Source organism: Podarcis raffonei, chromosome 17 (assembly GCF_027172205.1).
Source record: "Podarcis raffonei isolate rPodRaf1 chromosome 17, rPodRaf1.pri, whole genome shotgun sequence".
In the NCBI taxonomy this organism is placed as follows: Eukaryota; Metazoa; Chordata; class Lepidosauria; order Squamata; family Lacertidae; genus Podarcis; species Podarcis raffonei.
In genome coordinates, this window is record NC_070618.1 from 1216371 (window position 1) to 1236201 (window position 19831).

The 19831-nt window shown below is 42.8% G+C and overlaps 1 protein-coding gene across 1 annotated transcript in view; it reads right to left on the bottom strand.

The window, feature by feature from the left end:
* Window positions 1–19831, bottom strand: part of ADGRL3 (adhesion G protein-coupled receptor L3) — a 505316-nt gene that overhangs the window by 8418 nt on the left and 477067 nt on the right. Inside the window, exon 25 of the mRNA XM_053370359.1 lies at window positions 12239–12367. Within this exon, the coding sequence (XP_053226334.1) occupies window positions 12239–12367 (129 nt within the window). The remainder of the gene's footprint in view (window positions 1–12238; window positions 12368–19831) is intronic.

A 19831-nucleotide genomic window follows, 5' to 3' on the forward strand; every position in this document is an offset into this window, starting at 1 on the left:
GGCCCCTTGATGGGGAATTTTGTGGGGGCTCTGGCATCCAGGGAACCAGCACCTGTGCTCGCCCACATCCCTTCTGCCCATTCTGGGTCCAATCTCTACAACTGCTGTGAAGCGCAGTGCAGGGTGCGGTGAGAATGCTGCTCTGTCCCCACACTCTGTGCCCCACACTTAGATGGGGCACACATCCCAAGAAGGAGAGAAATCACCTGGCCCTGGAGGCACTAAGATGGACAGTGAACCCCCAGCTTTGGCAGGTGCACAGCAATGTCCACTTCTGGTACTGCCCTGATCCTTAAATACCTATGCCAGAGAGCACATTTGGAAAACTCCCATCACCCTTGAACATTGGTCATGACGGTTGGGGCTGATGGGATTGAGAATTCAACAACAACTTGAAGGCCACAATGCTGTCACGAGCAATTGTATCTATATGACATGGCTGGATTATTCCAAAACGGTTTCCCATGTGGAATAGCACCTGCAGGGTTTTATTTCCAAATAGCAGTCCTGACGCAAGTGAAAAGGACAACTGAGAGAGAGAGGGCCTGTTGCGCCACGAGGCTTGCTATTGTTCCAGAAAAGGAGCACCTGCCCTCCTTCTGCTTGGGAAAGCTATTCTAAAGGGCAGGTATGAATGAAGTTACTTATTATTGATATATGTTAAACTGCCCCAGAAAATAAGATCTCTGTACTGCATGCAGTGTAGCAGCTGGGTGCCATCTTGTGAACACTTCTACGTCCAGAGATAAACTCTGCAGAGTCTTTCAGGTGGACATAGTTGGTTTGAAGAACCTTAGGAAGACAAGTCTGGATTTCTGGCCACTTAGCATCACTAGTGACATGTGTTTCCAATGTACCTCTTGGCTCCGATCCAAAGTAGCGAAGGTGTAGGAGACTTGTGCAAGGAGACCTTCAACCTCCTGCATCTCTCCACCAGCTGCTTCTTGAGGATGTACGACTGCCTGATTTGGGCAATCTCCTCTTACTCCAGCTGCTGCTCCTCCCCTCCGCATCTCCCAACCCTCCAGGGAGGCCCCTTTTTTTAATAAAGCGGGGGTGGGGGTATCATAACCAGGTATCACAATGAATGGAAAACTCCCCATGCATGAATTTACTTCTGCTCATTAGGATACAAGCCATTAATATAGCCTCAAATCCTTGTATCTTAGTTTTTAAGTCTAGTTCTCACATGTAGAAAACATAATGGACACACACACACATACAGAATCATGTCACTTTTTAATATATTTCAGGTATCAAAAAAAAAGATAGAAGAGTATTGCCTGAGGCAAAAGGAGTAGAATTTTTGCAGTGCAATGAAGATGGAGGGGATGAAACTGATGCCTACAAATGTTTAAATGCCCAGAGTGCTGGAACTTGCAAGTAACAGGAAGAATCACCGGTAAGTTATTTATTTTTGCAGACATATTTACCTTGCTTTTTCAAACAAGTTCCCAGGGCAGCTGCTTTTATCTGTCAGGCTAGGGTTGCCAAAACAACTAAAGACACTGGCAAGTACTGAATTTGTGTACCTCTTTAGCAGTGATTGTTATAAGACGTACGCATGGAGACAACTCTCAAAAGAATGTCTCTGCCAGAAACATAAGACAACTGCTCATGCTGGAGGGGTGAAGACTCTCAGCCACTTGTTCAGTCACAAATATCACTTCATCAAAGGCAGGTAATGGGAATAGAAGCTAGTTGAAAGCTTCATTCACATCGTATTTTTGAAGGCCACATTTAATGGAACATATGTTAAATACCAGCTATATTGAATTTCAAATATCTATATGTTTGACGGCTCAGTTCTTCAAATATCAAGTGTACCAAAGTCAGATGCATAATGTGTGCATTATGTGTTTGTCACTGAACCGCATTACAACACAAACTGTACACATAAGTATTTATCGTATTTTTTGCTCTATAAGACTCACTTTTTCCCTCCTAAAAAGTGGGGGGAAATGTGTGTGTGTTTTATGGAGCAGATGCAGGCTGCGCAGCTATCCCAGAAGCCAGAACAGCAAGAGGGATTGCTGCTTTCACTGCGCAGCGATCCCTCTTGTTGTTCTGGCTTCTGGGATTCAGAATTTTTTTTTCTTCTTTTCCTCCTCCAAAAACTAGGTGCGGTGCGTCTTGTGGTCTGGTGCGTCTTATAGAGCGAAAAATACGGTAACTGAAGTATGAGAATGCAGCAAACACAATCCGAAGAGTTAAGGACCCCACTGCACGGTGCTTTGGCATTATGTGGCTTGAATGAAATGGAGACAAAATGACAAGGAGGTGAAGGTCTCGCGCTCACCATCTTTCAAATTATGGCAGAGAAGGTATTGCCACATTGTGCTGTTGTGAACCAAGTGACTAACCCTGCAGTTCTATGTCTCCTGGGAGCCAAAGTAAACATTGGCTCTCTCTTTGGGAGGGCAGAGAGGGAGACTCAGGGCCAGATTCTCCCTCCCCATTGCTGTGGCAACCTCTGCAGTCCTGGCCCCACAACCATCAGAGATCTGACCTGAGCAGAGCCATGAATGTGATCCATCGCCTTTCCAGTCACCCTACATGCCCTCCAGCCAGGGAATAAAACTATACTAGCCCTGGAGGGGAGGGGGATGGAAAAATAAAACATTTTTAAAAGGATGGAGGAGTGCAAAAGCACTCTTCTGCCGTGACTCTATATATTAGTTTTGTTTAGTCGTGTCCTACTCTCCATGGACCAGAGCACGCCAATATATATATATGTATTCTAAAGAGTTCTTAGTAAGGCAAATGGAGATCTCAGCGCCAAGCCAATATATATTTTCCCGCTGAGGAAAGATTGTATAAAAAGCCTGCAAGAATGCGCAACTGCTGAACTCAGCTGTAGGAAGTGTTGATTTAACTTGAAAGACAGTTTCTTTGACAACAGTGATCTGCAGCGAGCACTATCAGAGGGGATGGTGTTATTTTGTGTTGGTTTTCTTTAGAGAGCTGCTCATTTTCTCTCCAAAGCAATTTTATGGAAAAGAAAAGAAAAAAAAACCTGAACATGGCAAAATGATGAAAGCGATAGTGAGCTTGATGAGGAGCAGCCAACATGTATGGTTTGTCTGAAAGAAAGTAGCTTAAAATAATTGAGTCCTAGCACAATGGAAAGAAATGCACACCACTTCATATAATAAATGCTCTAGCTGGCTCATAGGTAAGGGCTCCTCTGGACTTCCTTTCGTGCCACATTTCTAAGCACAGGCCTGCGCTTTAAAGCACTGTGTCCGAGTGCTTTTTTGGGGGGGGGTGAGGGGGCCTGGAGCTTTCCCCACAAAAACCTGCTCTTTACCACTGAATTGGAGCAAATTCTAACCCATGGGAAATCAGAACTGCGCTTTAAAGTGTGGACCTGTGTCTAGAAAGCATGGGGCAAAAGTATGGATGACCCCTAAGTCATAGATAACCTGGTATAATAGCCCATAATCGGTGACAATTTTTTGTGGCACAGTGATAATCTGTTGCAAAACATGTTAGAAAGAAGAAATTGTAACATCTCTCTCCCAGGTAGACCTGATCACCTTTGACGCTTTTGGTGCTGGACAAGGGACAATGCCAGGTACTAGTGGTAGATTCTCCACAAAGCCTAAGCTATTTGAAACTATTTTGCCTTGGTCCCAAATCAATCAAGTCTGGGTAACCTTGCCAGAACTCACTTCCATAAACTACTCTACTGTTGCCAGAGAAGAAAATTCCGCTACCGCTTTGTATATTTCCTAGCATCTTGGCTTCAAAAGCATTCTGCTGCTTCCCCAGGAAAACCAGCTGTTTACTGCTGAATTAGAACAAACATCAATTGGGTTTTATGCAGGCACAATGAAAAAGGGGAAAGGGATGGCGATGGAACAGGAGAAGTCAACTTTGGGGATGTGTTCTTAAAGTCACAAAGTTCTTATAATAATAATAATAATAAATTTTTATTTATATCCCGCCCTCCCTAGCCGAAGCCGCGGCTAACAGGGCGGCTAACAACAAAATAATACAACTTTCTAAAATCATTTCATTATAAAATTAATTCAAATCAAATTGATGGCAACCATTGGGCTAGAGTTCTGCGAAGATTGCCAAAGGAGGGAGTCAGGCTGAGTCCAGACCAAAGGCCAGGCGGAACAGCTCCATCTTGCAGGCCCTGCGGAAAGATGTCAAGTCCCGCAGGGCCCTGGTCTCTTGTGACAGAGCATTCCACCAGATCGGGGCCATGGCCGAAAAAGCCCTGGCTCTGATTGAGGCCAGCCTAACCTCTCTGTGGCCTGGGACCTTCAGGATGTTTTTGTTTGAAGACCGTAAGTTCCTCCATGGGACATACCAGGACTAGCTGATAAGGACTAGCTGAGATGGAAACACTTCAGGGAGGAGTCCAAAGGAGCTGATCTTTCAGCAGAGGCAATGGAGTTGCCCTACTCCCTTCCTTTGCCTGTTAGGGGCAGCTGAGAGAGAGATGAAGAGCCAAATAGTTTTCAACTGAAAAATTCTCATGGAAATGGAACAAACTTAAGTCTCGAACTGAGCCAACACAGCCACCCTTAGGTGATTGTTTTCCTTGCCATCTTTCTAGTTGGGCTGCTAATCTCTTCTTTCAAGGGCTGCCAATCTTTAGGCATTTGGCAACTGTGTCCTGTCCTGTACAGCTACGACCCCTTTTACTACTTACAAGCTAGCAAGGAAGGCCCAGCAGTTATACTATATGCCTGCAGGAATGAATTTCATCCTCTCCACCTTCATTGCTCTGCAAAAGTTCTACTCCTTCTGCCTCAGTCATCTACTAATTAGTTATACCTGAAATAAAAATACATATACTTTAAAATATGACAGAGTTATGAAACGGAACCCTTCTTTTGAAATAAATATCCAGACTTTTGCCTGCCTTGACTAGGAAAGATATGCAGGAAGAACCTAACTTTTCACATTTTTAGTGTGAAAGGCAGAAGGGCGTTTGCCTGTACATGCTTAAAATCCTCACAATCAGGAAATCTTTTAAAAGCAAGGAGGAATACTGAGAATATGCAGAAAGAATGCAAGGTATTAATGTTTCTTGATTAAGACAAACAAAAATCTGATGGAGAATGCATTATGTATGATCACCCCACCCATCCAATGATTACATTGGAATGCAGTTTCAGAACAACCAGAAGCATTATGTACAAGACCTTTCTAATTCTTGCTTTGTTTGTTTTAAGCACATCATGGAGCTTGTCCTTTATTTCAGGCTATTTTGAAAATGCACACAAATGTTTTATTTCCCCATTGACGTGTCTTGAACCAAAGTTCCCTGTTGCTCTATGGGCTGGGCTCAGATTTCAGGGGCGTGAAGGTAGCAATAATGACAGGACAACAATCTGGGATTGAAATGGCCACAACTTTTATTGATTTCAGATGTAAGTAGGCTTTGGCATAGGCATGTATCCTAAATCAGCCTAGCTTGGTTGCTGGCTGATTGCTCCATTAGCGTTGATCCTGGTTTAAAGGTACAGCCATACCTCGGGTTGAATGCACTTCCTCTTTGCGGCATCTCCGTACGGGAGAGAGGCTTTCTCCTTCCTGCCAGGAGCACTTCTTCCGGTGCTGTCAGGGGAATTTCCCTCGGTTGGGTCACTGTTCTAAAACCAAATGCTTCAGGTAGACTCTAAGGTAGGTAAAGGTAAAGGGACCCCTGACCATTAGGTCCAGTCGTGGCCGACTCTGGGGTTGCTGCGCTCATCTCGCTTTATTGGCCGAGGGAGCCGGCGTATAGCTTCCAGGTCATGTGGCCAGCATGACTAAGCCGCTTCTGGCGAACCAGAGCAACGCACAGAAACGCCGTTTCCCTTCCCGCCGGAGCGGTACCTATTTATCTACTTGCACTTTGACGTGCTTTCGAACTGCTAGGTTGGCAGGAGCAGGGACAGAGCAACGGGAGCTCACCCCGTCGCGGGGATTCGAACCGCCGACCTTCTGATCGGCAAGTCTTAGGCTCTGTGGTTTAACCCATAGCGCCACCCGCATCCCAAAAAAATATAAATTATAAATTCTAGGGGTGGAATTTAACATCTTGCTACTTCTAACATTCTTTCTGCGCAAGCTTATCAGCTTGCCAGACAGAACGAACCCCCATCCCTTCTGTGCTGTTCTGGGGCTTCTTCCAAACCACCCGCCCCACAAGCCAGGGGCAGGAGAGAGGGGGAAGTCCCCTCGTGAAAGTGGAAGCCCAAAGTCTGAAACCTGAAGATCAAACTTCAGGATTTGCAAGTCATGTAAATTTGAAACACAAGGTATATCATCCACAAATTTGTAATAAAAAACAAAACACATATTATACTGAGGACTAGAAGACTAAGCCACCTCCCTAGGACAAGATATCCTGCATCGGAAGCACCCCAGAATGTGCAAGCTTGTCTTAAAAGGGCTGCTCTAGTCCTTTTGCCTTGCCAATCTCAGAGAAGATGGAGCTCCCAGACACCTTCTCATTCTTATGATTTCTGGTGCCATTTCCCACAGCCAGGCTGGTCATTCTCCTGAAGTAGTCTTAAAAGAGCAAAATATATAGCAGACATAGCCACGTGGAATAAATCAAAGCAAAACAAACAAATCCCACCCACGAAAAGGTTAAAGAAAGAAACACACCGGCTCAATAACCAATTGGGACAAAGAGGAAACATTCCTTCCTGGCCTCCCATACAGAGCAGTGATGCTTTTCTGCCCCAAAGGAAATGGCTGGACTGAACTGGTTTCCTGCCCAGTCCAGCTAGCTGCCAGACTATGGAAAACTTTGTTCCCATTTGCAGCCATCCCTCCACTTTCTCGCGATCAATAATCAATAATAGTAATTTTTTATTTATACCCCACCCTTCCCGGTTCAGAAAACCGGGCTCAGGGCGGCTAACAACAAATTTAAAACACCTAATTGTAATACAACATAGAAGCAGCAGAAAATACAATATAAAAACATGAATAACAATAAAATTCAGAGTTCAAAAATCAATTTGGGGGAAATCCATCCAATAAGCGTTAGATAGTCACCAGGGCTAGCTGGCTGAATTAGTCCTACTTGGGCCAGCGAGGAGGCCAGGGGAGAATTAGCTGTGGGGTCTCAGAGCAGGGAATCTTCATAAAAAGGGGAGGGGGAGGGAAGGAAGGGGAATAAAAGATCAGGCTGAATTCAAATTAAAGGCCAGGTGGAATAGCTCTGTCTTACAGGCCTGACGGAAGGAGGTTAAATCCTGAAGGGCCCTAGTCTCCTGGGACAGAGCATTCCACCAGGTCGGAGCCATGAACTTGCATATACGTGTGGTGCCAGGAAATAAATAAACAATTTTTACGCTGCTCAGCCTCCCCGCCTAACAGCTGACACACGGGGTTAGTGCTGCTGCAGCAGCAGATTTCTAGCGCATTCTCCAGCTGGCCCCAGAGCTTCAATTCCAGTTGTGGATATTTTTGGTACAGTGGTGCCCCGCAAGACGAATGCCTCGCAAGACGAAAAACTCGCTAGACGAAAGGGTTTTCCATTTTTTGAGTCGTTCTGCAAGACGAATTTCCCTATGGGCTTGCTTCGCAAGACGAAACGTCTTGCGAGTTCTTGCGAGTTTGTTTCCTTTTTCTTAAAGCTGCTAAGCCGTTAATAGCCGCTAAGCCGCTAATAGCCGTGCTTCGCAAGACGAAAAAACCGCAAGACGAAGAGACTCGCGGAATGGATTAATTTCGTCTTGCGAGGCACCACTGTACAGTATTTTTGATCTGGACTGCAGAAAGGGTGTTTAAAGGATGTTAAGAGGGTGTTCCCCACTTACGCGAGTTTCACTTACGCATGTGGGGTGCCGGAATATAACCCCTGCATAAGTGTGTGTGTGTGTGTGTGTGTGTGTGTGTGTGAGAGAGAGAGAGAGAGAGAGAGAGAGAGACACCTGTTCTACTCACAGCCTACAGTTTCTTTCCTCGTCTCACAGGCTTTGCTGTGGTAGCAAGAGGCATTTGCTCCTTGTTACCACAAAAAGAAGCAGCCAACGGCACATGAGATTAAAGAAGCCAAAAACCCCCTGCTACTTTTCCTGAACATCTGTGCCTGCTGGATCCCACAGGAGATTTCACTACCAATGCTGTAATTTCCAAATTTTGGAAATAATGCTCCTACTTGGGCACAGAAAAACGACACTCTTTTGGTACAAAATGTATCCTGTTGACCAGTGTCTCCCATTATATCCTCTCAAATTCTTCTCCCAAGGGTTGTAGTTTAATCACTTATTTAAAGAATGGCAGCAAAACATTTTACTTCTTCTTGCCCACGATAAAGCTTTTACATTTTCCCAAACTGAGCTTTGTTCAGCTGCTAACTGTCCAGCTCTTCCTCTTGAAAACAATGGAGGGTTTCGCTTATCTCCACACTGTGTGCGCATAGTTGCCCAGAGCTTGTAGTCCCGGATTACCTGAACATCTCAGAGCACCATTGTAGGGAATCTGTCACATTCTTTTTTCTAATCTTACGGCATTTAAAGTATGCTTTTTAAAAGTAAATGCATACAGATATCTTGATGGCTTTTTCTAGTCCACAATTCTTTCTTTTTTTCTTATAAGAATAAAATCGTGGAATAAATTCCACTGCTGAAGAAGCTCTCTCTCTGTGTGTGTGTGTGTGTGTGCTGCCTCTGCTTGCTAAACAAGCTTGTTTCTAAATCCCTAAGCTTACCTTGAAAGGAGTTGAGGTTTTGGGTGCTTTCAGATGCGATGACACTTGAAAAGTTCCTGCTCTACTGCTGCCCAAGGCTCCAACAGAACCTTACTTTTGGGAAGCTAGAGGCAACAGGTGGTATTCAACTAAGGACTTGGTAAAGATAATGCGCTTTATATGCATTACAACTCCTTGACACCAGATGGCACTGTGGAGTCCCGTTTTTCAACAACGGGATTTCCCGGTATGAAGTTTACAACGCATTTAACTGAATCGTTTCTTTGACGTGTCTGGATCCAACCTAAGTTTCACTCAGAGCAAACCCATCAAAACTAATGAACACGACTAAGCATTGCCCTCTCTCTAGGAACTTCATCACCTCCCAGTTTTGATTGGCTATGTGGCAACATGACATCATCACATTGCACAGGCAATGCGCCATTATGATTACCTAAAGAAGAATGAATCTAAGAACACAAAATGGGACAGGAAGAGGGGGCCAGGGAGGGACAATGACACAGACAATCATGAAGGGTTTTCCCCAAAGGAGGTTTTCATACCAACCCACCCTGAAAGGCTACTCTTCAATGAATTTTGACAGACTGAATAATTAGAAAATATGCATCATAAAAATGGCATGAAACGTCTGTTGATTCAGAAAGATCCCTGAGGTTACCTTTCTGCAGTTTACTGGGTTAGAATTAACAGAAATAGTGGAGCAGCTTTTTAATCTCTTAAATTGGCTGTTCTTTTAATTAAACAAGAAAGGAAAGCAAGATGTGATCCATGTTGTTCTAGCAGCCAGTATGCTTTTTTCTGGTCTAACCTTGCTGCTTAACTTTCACACAGGTGAACAATGATGAAGATGAGGGAAGGGAAGAGAAGGAGGACTGTATCGGGGGGAGGGGGAGAGAATATGTTTACTTCAGTATGTAGACCTGGAATATGAGAGAACATGCATAGGGTTTCTGGGTATAACCCGCTGAGATCCACACACTAAAGAGTGCATGCGCGCGCACGCGCACACACACACACACACACACACACACGCTTCTCTAGCAAACTACACTCCTCCTCTTGGCCAATTCATATTGCCATAGACTTTGTTAGACACGTGTGGTGAAGTGATGGTCTGAGCATTTCATACTCCCACATATCCCCAAGTGGCCATGGAACAAATCAGGGTCTGGTCGTCATCTCAGATGACTCCTGTTTCATGAATCTATTCAACCTGCATAGGCTAAAACCCAGCATGGATTACAAATAATAAGCCGGAAAATGATTGCTTGAGTCATGCCAAGCTGATCTGGGCTGCAACAGTGCCCTTGAGACCCTGCAGAGTTTTCTTATGGTTCGTTACTTTATCAGTTCTATCATTCAAAATAAAGTGCCATGACGCCTAGCGTGACAGCTGCTTTGTGAGTAATTCAGCTCATCCATGGCCAAGCCAAAAAGAAAAGATTGCTCGTGGGATAATGTGCGAAGAATTTTAGCTGAGTTTTGTCAGGCTGCAGGTCAGGTTAGCATGGGCCAGGTTTCAGTGATGTCTAATAAGTATAATGGCTCACTACTCTTACCTCATTATCAGATAACATTTTATACATGATAACAGACTGACAAAATCCTCGACTCTGTTCATGGTAACGCAGCAAAGCATACTGAGGCAAGCTATCAAATGCCAATGGTTAGCATAGATTTCCATTTTCCTGTAGCACTGAAATGTATTTGCACATGAAATAGGTGGATGTGAGACAATGTGATATAAAATAAGCAATTGCTTCGTTCAAAAAGTACTGTATTTTTTGCTCTATAAGATGCACCAGACCATAAGACGCACATAGTTTTTGGAGGAGGAAAACAAGAAAAAAATATTCTGAATCTCAGAAGCCAGAACAGCAAGAGGGATCGCTGCACAGCGAAAGCAGCAATCCCTCTTGCTGTTCTGGCTTCTGGGATAGCTGCGCAGCCTGTATTCGCTCCATAAGATGCACACACATTTCCCCTTACTTTTTAGGAGGGGAAAAGTGAGTCTTATAGAGCAAAAAATACGGTATACAATTCTCATTGGTGATTAAAATGGAACAAACAGTAACACTGTTCACTTTGTTTCCAGGGACCGTGTGCTGTTTTTATTTACAATTTGGGTTCCAGTTAAAAACAGAGAGTATGGCCAATGAGATCAATGGAGCATGGTGCAAATAAATGTAGAAGAATCTCTGGCATAGATACTGATATTTGAAATGAAAGATCTTGTCAGAGGGCTGGAGCCGGGCTAAGTTGAATGCAAGTCCCTATGAAGTCAATGGGATGAGATAGTCAAGACTTGAGCTCCGCTTTGAAATCTGTGTAACTAACTTATCTTGGTTCTCACTAGAATATAATATAAAGTAATTTTAAAAATTGTATCTTGCCCTAGCTACCAGAGAACATTTGTGCATCAGAAATGAAATTTTATTTCTTCCAGTTTTATGGGAGATACAGAATTCTCAATATTATTATCCAGTATAGAAAGTTACTTTTTGAGATGAAAAGGTAAATTTTGACATGATTAATGCTTTATATTAAGAAAAAAATTCTTTCACTGTTTATGATGGGTAAGTACCAGAGCAATTTATGTGCTATATTAGCATTTTAATGTAACTAAATGCATTGCTTATATGAATAAAAAGTGCTATATGAAAAATTTGCAAAAGAAGTAGAATATCAAATAACATTTCATCTCTAGGAATGAAATGCCAATAAGACCATTCAGCATTTCATACTAGAAGGCTATATAATCCACAGAGGTGCTGTTCACACCTGTATTATCTTTGTGTAAAGAGATTGTCATGACCAAAATCTCAGATAGTCATGTCAGACAAACTCCCCTGGCTTTACTGGTAAGATCTTTGCATTCTTATGCCAACTTCTTTGATTGCAGAATTCTACTTGACCCATCTGGAATGATACGCTGCGACTTCAGTCCTACTAAAGATGGTTGCACTTAAGTCCTATTAAAACCAGCAGAACAATTTTGTTGTGACTACAGTAAGTCTCATTTATTTCAATGAGGATTAAACCAACTAAATGGTTGGCCTGGGGCTTTTATTACTACTGCTAAATAACTAACTGCTGCTACTGCTGTTGTTTTTAAACAGCAGTTGGGGGTATATTCCTTACTGGCCCAATCCTGCTCTGAATTTCAAAACTCAACAATAGCTTTGGCTTTTTTTAGCATTAAAAGGCTATTTTGATATCACTTACCTTGGACAGTGCTCCTGTTTCTCAAATGAATGTTTGACAAACAGATATACAAGAGATAAATGGATACAAGTGACCAAACACAACACTGAAAATATTAAAACAAAAGGTCATACACATCTGAATAGATCTGACTGATGGGTGTCTTTCAAAATTAATTTAGATTCGTTCAAGAAAAAAGCCTGGGGAAAATGGAAAAAATGTTCTGAAATGGGTAGGGAAATAATTATTTGTGCTCAAAAATAAAGGGGAGGAAAGAAAAAGAAAGAAAGAAAGAAATGTGCCTATAAAAGCCACATAAAATGGGACTCTCACTAGAAAAATGAGAGAATTCCACCACACCTGGTGTGTTGTACATGCTGATAGAAGGGTTGTTATAGACGGCCGATTCCCCGAGCAATGTGTTATAAGGGTTGTTAGTGGCATGAGGACGAAGGAGAGCATTGGTTATAAGATGGTTAGCCATGGCTCCTGGAGCAGCCCAACAGGAAGACAGAGGGAAAAAAGCAAAAAAAGGTCAATCAGGCAAATGCGATTAAAAAAAGGAAACATTCAGACTGACAGCAATTTCAACAGTCCCGATTAAAAGCAGCCAGCTACTTCGAGTGGGAAGCTAAATGCCACCAAAGCACAGATGTCACTGAGAATGCAAACAGAAAAGGATGTGAGGGATGCTAAACCAACCATTCAGGATGTCCCCAACCAACTGCTTAGAGTGTAAATGGAAGAGACACTCAGCATGTTTGCCACATAAAAAAAAGATGATGATCACTCTAAAGGAAAGGCCAAACAAATATAATGAGCGTAACTTAAAATAAAATGGCACATTTAACACCCACTAACGTGAGTCATGAGTTTCCTCCAGATTTCGGGCTCCGCTGCTACACTCCCATTACAGACTGCTCTTTATTCACTTTTGGAACAGTTTACTGACAGCACAACAAATAATGTGTCTATATATAAATTAATGTGATATGATTCATATTTACTTCTATGAGAGGGGGGTCACCCCTGGGACAGGATGGACCCTTAGAAAGCACTTTGTAATGACAGACAATGTAAAATTCAGATGTATACAATACTGGGAGTCAATACTCAGATATTATGGTATCCCCTTCCCATTTATAGTTCCTTGTTTTTTACAAACACAACCTTCAAACTGGTAAGTGGCCAAATCAATGTTCATTTGCCATGCCAGAATGTTAGGTCGGGGTGAGGGGATCTAGACCCTTGATATAAAGTCCACTAGTACGGAAGTTCTTTATAGTGTAATTCACAAAGACCAAGAATAGCAAAATAAACAAGTCTATACAAACTAGTGTTAAAAGAAGATTGATATGAACAAGGGAAGTGCAGAAATAAGGATCCTTCTGAAAGCAGCCACAGGTCCCAAAGGGATGGTTAAAAATTCTGGGGAGGATTTCCAGACAGAGATGGAGAGAGTATAGTGTCTCAAGTACTTCATTTTTTTCTATGTCTGGGCAGCAAGGAGTGATATAAAAAGACTAGGAAAGAATTGCTGAAAAACTGTGATAATGAAAGAGGACTATTTTTTTGTGTTGGTACCCACAGTAATAATACAGGGACATTTGCAACAATTACCTAAAGACACAGCCCAGCCACCAACTACTGTGATCTGGTAGAGCTTTTATTCATTCTGATGGGGCTGGCATAGGATAATGCCCAGTTAGATTCTGCCCTAAGACAGAAACCCAAAACATTTCGGAGAGAAAAAGAGAAAGAGAGAGAGAGAGAGAGAGAGAGAGAGAGAGAGAGAAAGGGAGGGAGGAGTGGGCGTACAATCAGATGGGGCTTGCTATGGGTCAGTGCTCCATGGGGAATAGGGCCTCGCGACACAACAGGCTCACAGAGCTCAGTGGTAGTTTCTAAAGCATGCATATTATTGTACCAGCGAGGAGCTGCAGAAAAGCGGCTTCTGCCTGACGACATCCTTATGTTGTTAACACAAATTGGTGCATAACTGATAGGATTAGATACTGTTGATACCAAACTACACAGCTGGCTCCCATGTGAGACTTAATGCAAATTGAAAAGGAAAAGGAAAAAGGAAACCATACATCCCTATACGTATCTTGTTTAATCTCTCCAGCTAATCTACGCTGTTGTGTTAATTTTTCTGCTACAGCTGTTTGCCATACCTTGTGATACGTGAGCTACAATTAATAGCTGTACTATAAATTCTTTTTGAACAACCTGTTCGCCGTTCTCTAAAAATAACAACACCAAGAGAGGCTCTTGCTGAATTGCCTGTTGAACAATGTCGTCAATGGTAGTCAAAATCATATTCCATTTTTTAAAAAATGTACCACATTCCCACCACAGGTGAATCAGTGACCTCTGTGCCTTTCATCACCTTGAAGCGCAACAGAGACATTCCCACTCAACAGGAGTAAGACGCATGTGTGTATCAACTTTAACATGACCTCCCAGGTTCTCGCCGAAATAGTTTTCAGGTGAAGCTTAACTACATAGGAGTTCCACTCAGTCTCTGTTAATCGTGTCTCTAGATCCACTTCCCAAGCTAGCTTCAGTCATCTGCCATTTTCAAGAGAATTTTAGCTGCACCCTTGTTCCTTTAGAGAATCTGCCTTGTTCGCTTTCTTGTAGAGAGTAAGAGAATGGGGGCAGATCCTCCTTTCTCAAAGGAGTCATGACAAAAACCGGGCTTGAGTTCTTTAAAACCAGCTAACTTTTAAGCTAGGGAAGAGCAGCTCCAGTTTTTCCTCAGTAAGATTCTGTACTCTCCAATTTCCTCTACTTTTCTAGTATCTAAATTGTGTCTATTTACCACAAGTCCACAAAGTGAGGATGCTCCAAAAATGACAGGAGTGGTTGTGGTTTTGGCTTCATTTTCTCTATACTAACTGGTTGAAAAATAGCAAGAAGCAAATCCGTAACTCTCAAGGAAGAGTCTAGCAAGGAGTGTTGGGATAGAAAATGAAAAATAAAATTAAATAAAAAATATCCTGTCAATCAATCCTGGGCCTAAGAATGCACTAGTGGTTTATATGCTTAGCAGACAAGATTCAAAGAGAGAAAGCCCTAGAGCTGCAAGTCAGTCACCTTCTTACCACCAAAGTTACAACTGCTTATTTATTTTATGTGCCGCTTCATCCCCAACACTCTGAACAACTTTACACAATACACTAAAAAAGGTGAAAACGTACATTGTTCTGCCTAAGCATTTTATGAAGACTAGCAAAACAGCTCATGCAGGCTGCGACTGAGACGAAACAGATGGCAGTTGAACTTGCTATGTGTGTTCACATTTGGACGTGAACTGGGCCAGTGTCTGGGGCCAGGTTCTCCTTTGCTGTCTCTCTGATCGTGGTGGCAGAGTTATTGCTGGGAAGGAGGGATGAGAATGGGAAGCCATAGCACACAGGGAGGCAATGCGGGGATCTCCAAATGATGTTAGACTACAATTGTCATTAGCCATGCTGGCAGGAGATGATGGAAGATGGAGTCAAACAAAACATGGAGAGACCATGTTGGCTACCCCTGTGCTATGGCAGTTTTTGGATCCTAGGTTTACAAAGATTTGTCAGGGTATTACGAATCAATACGCCTTCTCCAACCCCAATTTTTGTGTCTCTTTCACTCTCCTCTTATTACTCAAGACCTACCTGACAAATCCCCTTTTCTCTAGGCTCCTCTACTCCCTCATACCAGCTTCCATCTTAGTCCAGGCTTTCTCCTTCCATAGACCTTTCTTCCTCCCCTGACCCTATCTAGAAGCAGAATAGTTTAACGACTGAGAGTCATAACCGGCTACCCCATAGTCATGGCCAGAGTCTTCATCATCACTGAAACCCCTGGAATAAAGAGCGAAAGCACCAACTTTGAAGTCAAATAGGATGGCCACAATTCTATCAATTAAGGGTCTGCAGTTGGATGAGGAAACCTGAAGAACTCTAATGCACATTTGCATATCACACAAAAAGATTAGGAGACACAATGATTTGGGACAGCTACAGAAAATAGGGACTGGCCGTGTGTCATTGACTCACTGGGGACGTCAAACCACCTGACATCCGTATCTTGCAACAAGAAAGAAGGAGATCCCACACAGGTAAGTGTTTGAGGTTGACTTTATTGGTTTGCCCATTACCTCACTGGATTGCCTAGTGGTTAATGCAAATAGCAAACAGGTCAGGGCAAAGAGTCTATATGGCTCCCTGAATGTCACTTCCTCATAGCTCTTTTTCTGTGGGTTCCATTTCGTGCTTTTCTGCCCACTCCTGGTGTTCCCCGCTTTTCCACGGCTTCTGTCTTCTGATGTCCCAGCTTTGATGTAGCAGTGGAGTGAGTGGACAAGCTCTACCAGGCGCTGTGCGGAGCATGAGTAACTCCTCTGGGAAAAGCTCTTGAACTGAAGATATATGGACAAGAGTTGAAGTCAGGCTGTGTTTCCGTAGATTCAACTTCCCTAGCTGCGACCGCCGCCTCTGTGAGCAACAGGGGAACCCCAGCTGACAAAGCGTCTCAGTCCGAGTGACAAACCGTCAAAGTTAATATGCGAGTTAGGCACGCAAGGCACACGCAAGCACACACTCACAGGCACACAACTCACCCTTCCTCAGATGATCTGTGCAGATCACCTAGGAAAAGGTTATCACCTTCTCTCCACTCATCAATTGATAGGATGGAGGGGTGAGACTGGCATCCCCACAGGGGCATAAATATACCCCACCATTGTGTTTTCTCTTTTATCATTATATATAATTTGCTAGTTTGGTCATAGGTGTGGGGTCCCATAGCTTAACTCATTTACGTACATTGCTGACAATCGCTCATATTTGCAAGCAAGATTTTGGTTGTAGTGACCATTTTAAATGTTTATGCTTTTGTTTAATTAAATGAACAGTGTAATTCAGGAGAAAGCAATGGATCTAGTGGAAGAGGCTATTCTGTGATCTTTCCTAATAATATATGAATTATTTTCCAGAACACTTTTGGGTTTTTTTGCTATGGGAAATTCCCACTATATATCAAAAGTTCCTCCTCTGCTCCTTCAACATTTCCAAGAGATTATAGAATAATAATTATTAAATTGATTTATTAATACTAGGGTCTTATACCACCCTGCTGTTACTTCAAAGCCTTTTCCTCTAATTGCTGAAGATGATTTATATTCTTTATTTTCCCAGATCTTCCTAGATATATTATCTGATATACTTTGGATGCAGCTGACAATCAAGTGTTTTACTTGCTTTGGTTCAGACCAGTATTTTAAAAGTAACTTATACATCGAAGATAAAAAGTCATTCTTAATAGTCATAAATATTTTTGAAAGCGGATTCTTCTCTTATGGTGCAATCCTATACACATTTACCTGGGAGTAAGCACCACTGAACTCGGTGCGGGTTACTTCTGCATAGACATAACTAAGATTGCACACTTAGTTGCACATTAGAGCTTAGATGTTCAATGAATGATGCGTTTGAACATAGTCAAACCATGGAAGACTCAAACCTTGTAATTTCCTTTTAATCTGGAATAAGAATGTTATGCATCAAAATATCTTTATATTGGAAAAAGTCTTTCTGAACTTTTTAAAAAATAATTTTTATTTTTTATTTTGCAAATACAAACCAAAAGAAGAACAGTGCAAGGAAGAAAACAATTGAACAACAACATATTTCTAGGGGTCACTACACAGCGACTCACATTTGGTACAATTACATACCCTGAGCTTATAAATTAGACTATCACTTATTATTGTACTTTTGAAGGAACCGAGCCGTATGGATTAATATGGCTAATATGATTTTAAATAATCCACCACTGATCTAAGCAGTGATATAGTTTGACCTAGATACAGCTTGTATTGCCCCTATAGTCTTAAACTTCATATTTTAGTTTTGTATCCTTTGTGGGAGTGGAGATGGAACCAGTTAATTGGAGTTTACACATCTTCTGCCATCTTGTCCATAAGAAATGCCTAAAATCTCTTGACTACAAAGCTAATGTCAGTTTGCCTGAAGTGATTGATTTACCTCTGAAGCTAAATGTAACTTGACATGTCAAAGGAAGTTTATCAGAACTACCACCAAGGGAAAGGAAATCTCACCTTCCTACAGAGTGGCTTCGTAACGAATTGTATATAGTGGCTGAGAAGGTCAAGTATTCTGGCTGAATGTTTGGCGGTGCTATTGTAACACCAAGGACTCTTCTGCTGTCACAGTCCTACAGCGGAAGGGAAACATTCACCGAAAAGCTTCAGCCTTTGCTTGCGTTACACATCCCATTCCATTCAGTCTCTTGCAAGATGCCCCTCAGAGAAACAAACTCTTATTGATTCTAGCAAACTACGGCCATACAGAGACAACAGACCAAGTTGTAACTATTCCCTAAAACGCACGTTACCAGGATGACATGCTTACAGCTCCAGTTCATCCAGCTCTAAAAAGATGTGGCAATACAATGGCACCTCCATCCAGGATTAACCGTGTGGAGTAAAAAGGATGCCATAAAGTGCGTCCAAGACATTCCGTTGTGGGCAACCTTCTGGGGGGCGGCGTATCATTGGGGGGTGGGAGGCATAAAAGGGGCAAAAGCAAAAATGGATGTGATTCTTCCTTTTGTACAGTAGGCTATATTCCAGCCATGCAGAAATCAGAAGTTTCTACATTCCGCACCCCCCTCCTCCTCCATTCTCCATCTAGGCAACCAACAGGCAATGTTACACTTCAATGGCATTCCAGCTAGGCGTTTAGCAGGACAGGAGAGCGATCTGTGGCCTGGGGGAAATCCCAAGGTTTCGAAAGAGAGGCCTGGTTCCCTGATCTACATGTTCTTGAGACTTCTATATGGTGGCCAGGCTGCTCTGGAGGATGATATATCTGAAGCCAAAGAAAATAAATGTTCAGTGCTAAATGCTAAGTGTTGCACAGGAACTCCTCTATGGAAGAAACAGACGCAGAAGCATTGGGCAAGGCTAAGCTCTACACATCAAGCTGAAACGTAAAAGGATTGGGTGTGCCTACAGTCTCTATGACTGGGCAGGCCACAGTCTCTATGAACTGATGTTGAATGAGGCCAACTTTCATGGCTGATAAAATAAGGCTGATCTTAAAAGATCCCGGTTTCCACCCCCCGCCCTAAGGAACTCCTTTCCAACACCAAGTCATGATGAAATGCTGGCATCAAATAGGACAACGGATGTAAAACCTGAGGCAAACACAAGATTGATGTTACATGTTCCTGAGAGCAAGTTCAATACATTTGTGTCTGTGATATAGACACTAATTTTCTTCAGCTGGTGTTGTTTCATCTTTTCTCATATATGGGGGGAAAAGCTCCTGGATGATGTTGTTGAGAAAATCAAAGCAACGGGTTACATGCCTATCAATGAACCTATCGAAAGGTTCAGCAACAGAATTGTAACTCTGCCGCAGATTGATTGGGTGAGACGCCACAGCCTACATCTCAAATCACACTAAATGATCATGTTGTGAGGTCTTCAGAAAGAACGGCCACTTATTTGGGGGGAAGGTGAACTTGTGGGCAACCCCCCACCCCATTATCTGAGTGGTTTGTGTGCAGAATACACAATGCTAAAGAAACCAACCCCATTCACACAGCACTGCATCGCTCATTTTCCAAAACCGGAAAACTAGAAGAGTTGCCACCTAAGAGTGCAGCTCTTTGTTTTCCTTTAAGGCTTGATCACTATCAAATCACAAAATGGAGAAATGCCCATTGTGCTACTCCTGCAGGGCCAGCCTGGGATGCTTTGCCACTTGAGGCAAAACAGAAAATGGTGCCCCCTGCCTTGTCCTTCTCTGCTGCCTCTCCCACACCCACTGCTGCCAAAGTGGGGAGATGGGTGATAAGAGTCATGGTTCTAGGGGAGGAAGGAGCCTTGTAGGAAACACAGTTCTGGAAGAGGAGGGTAGATTCATTCATAAT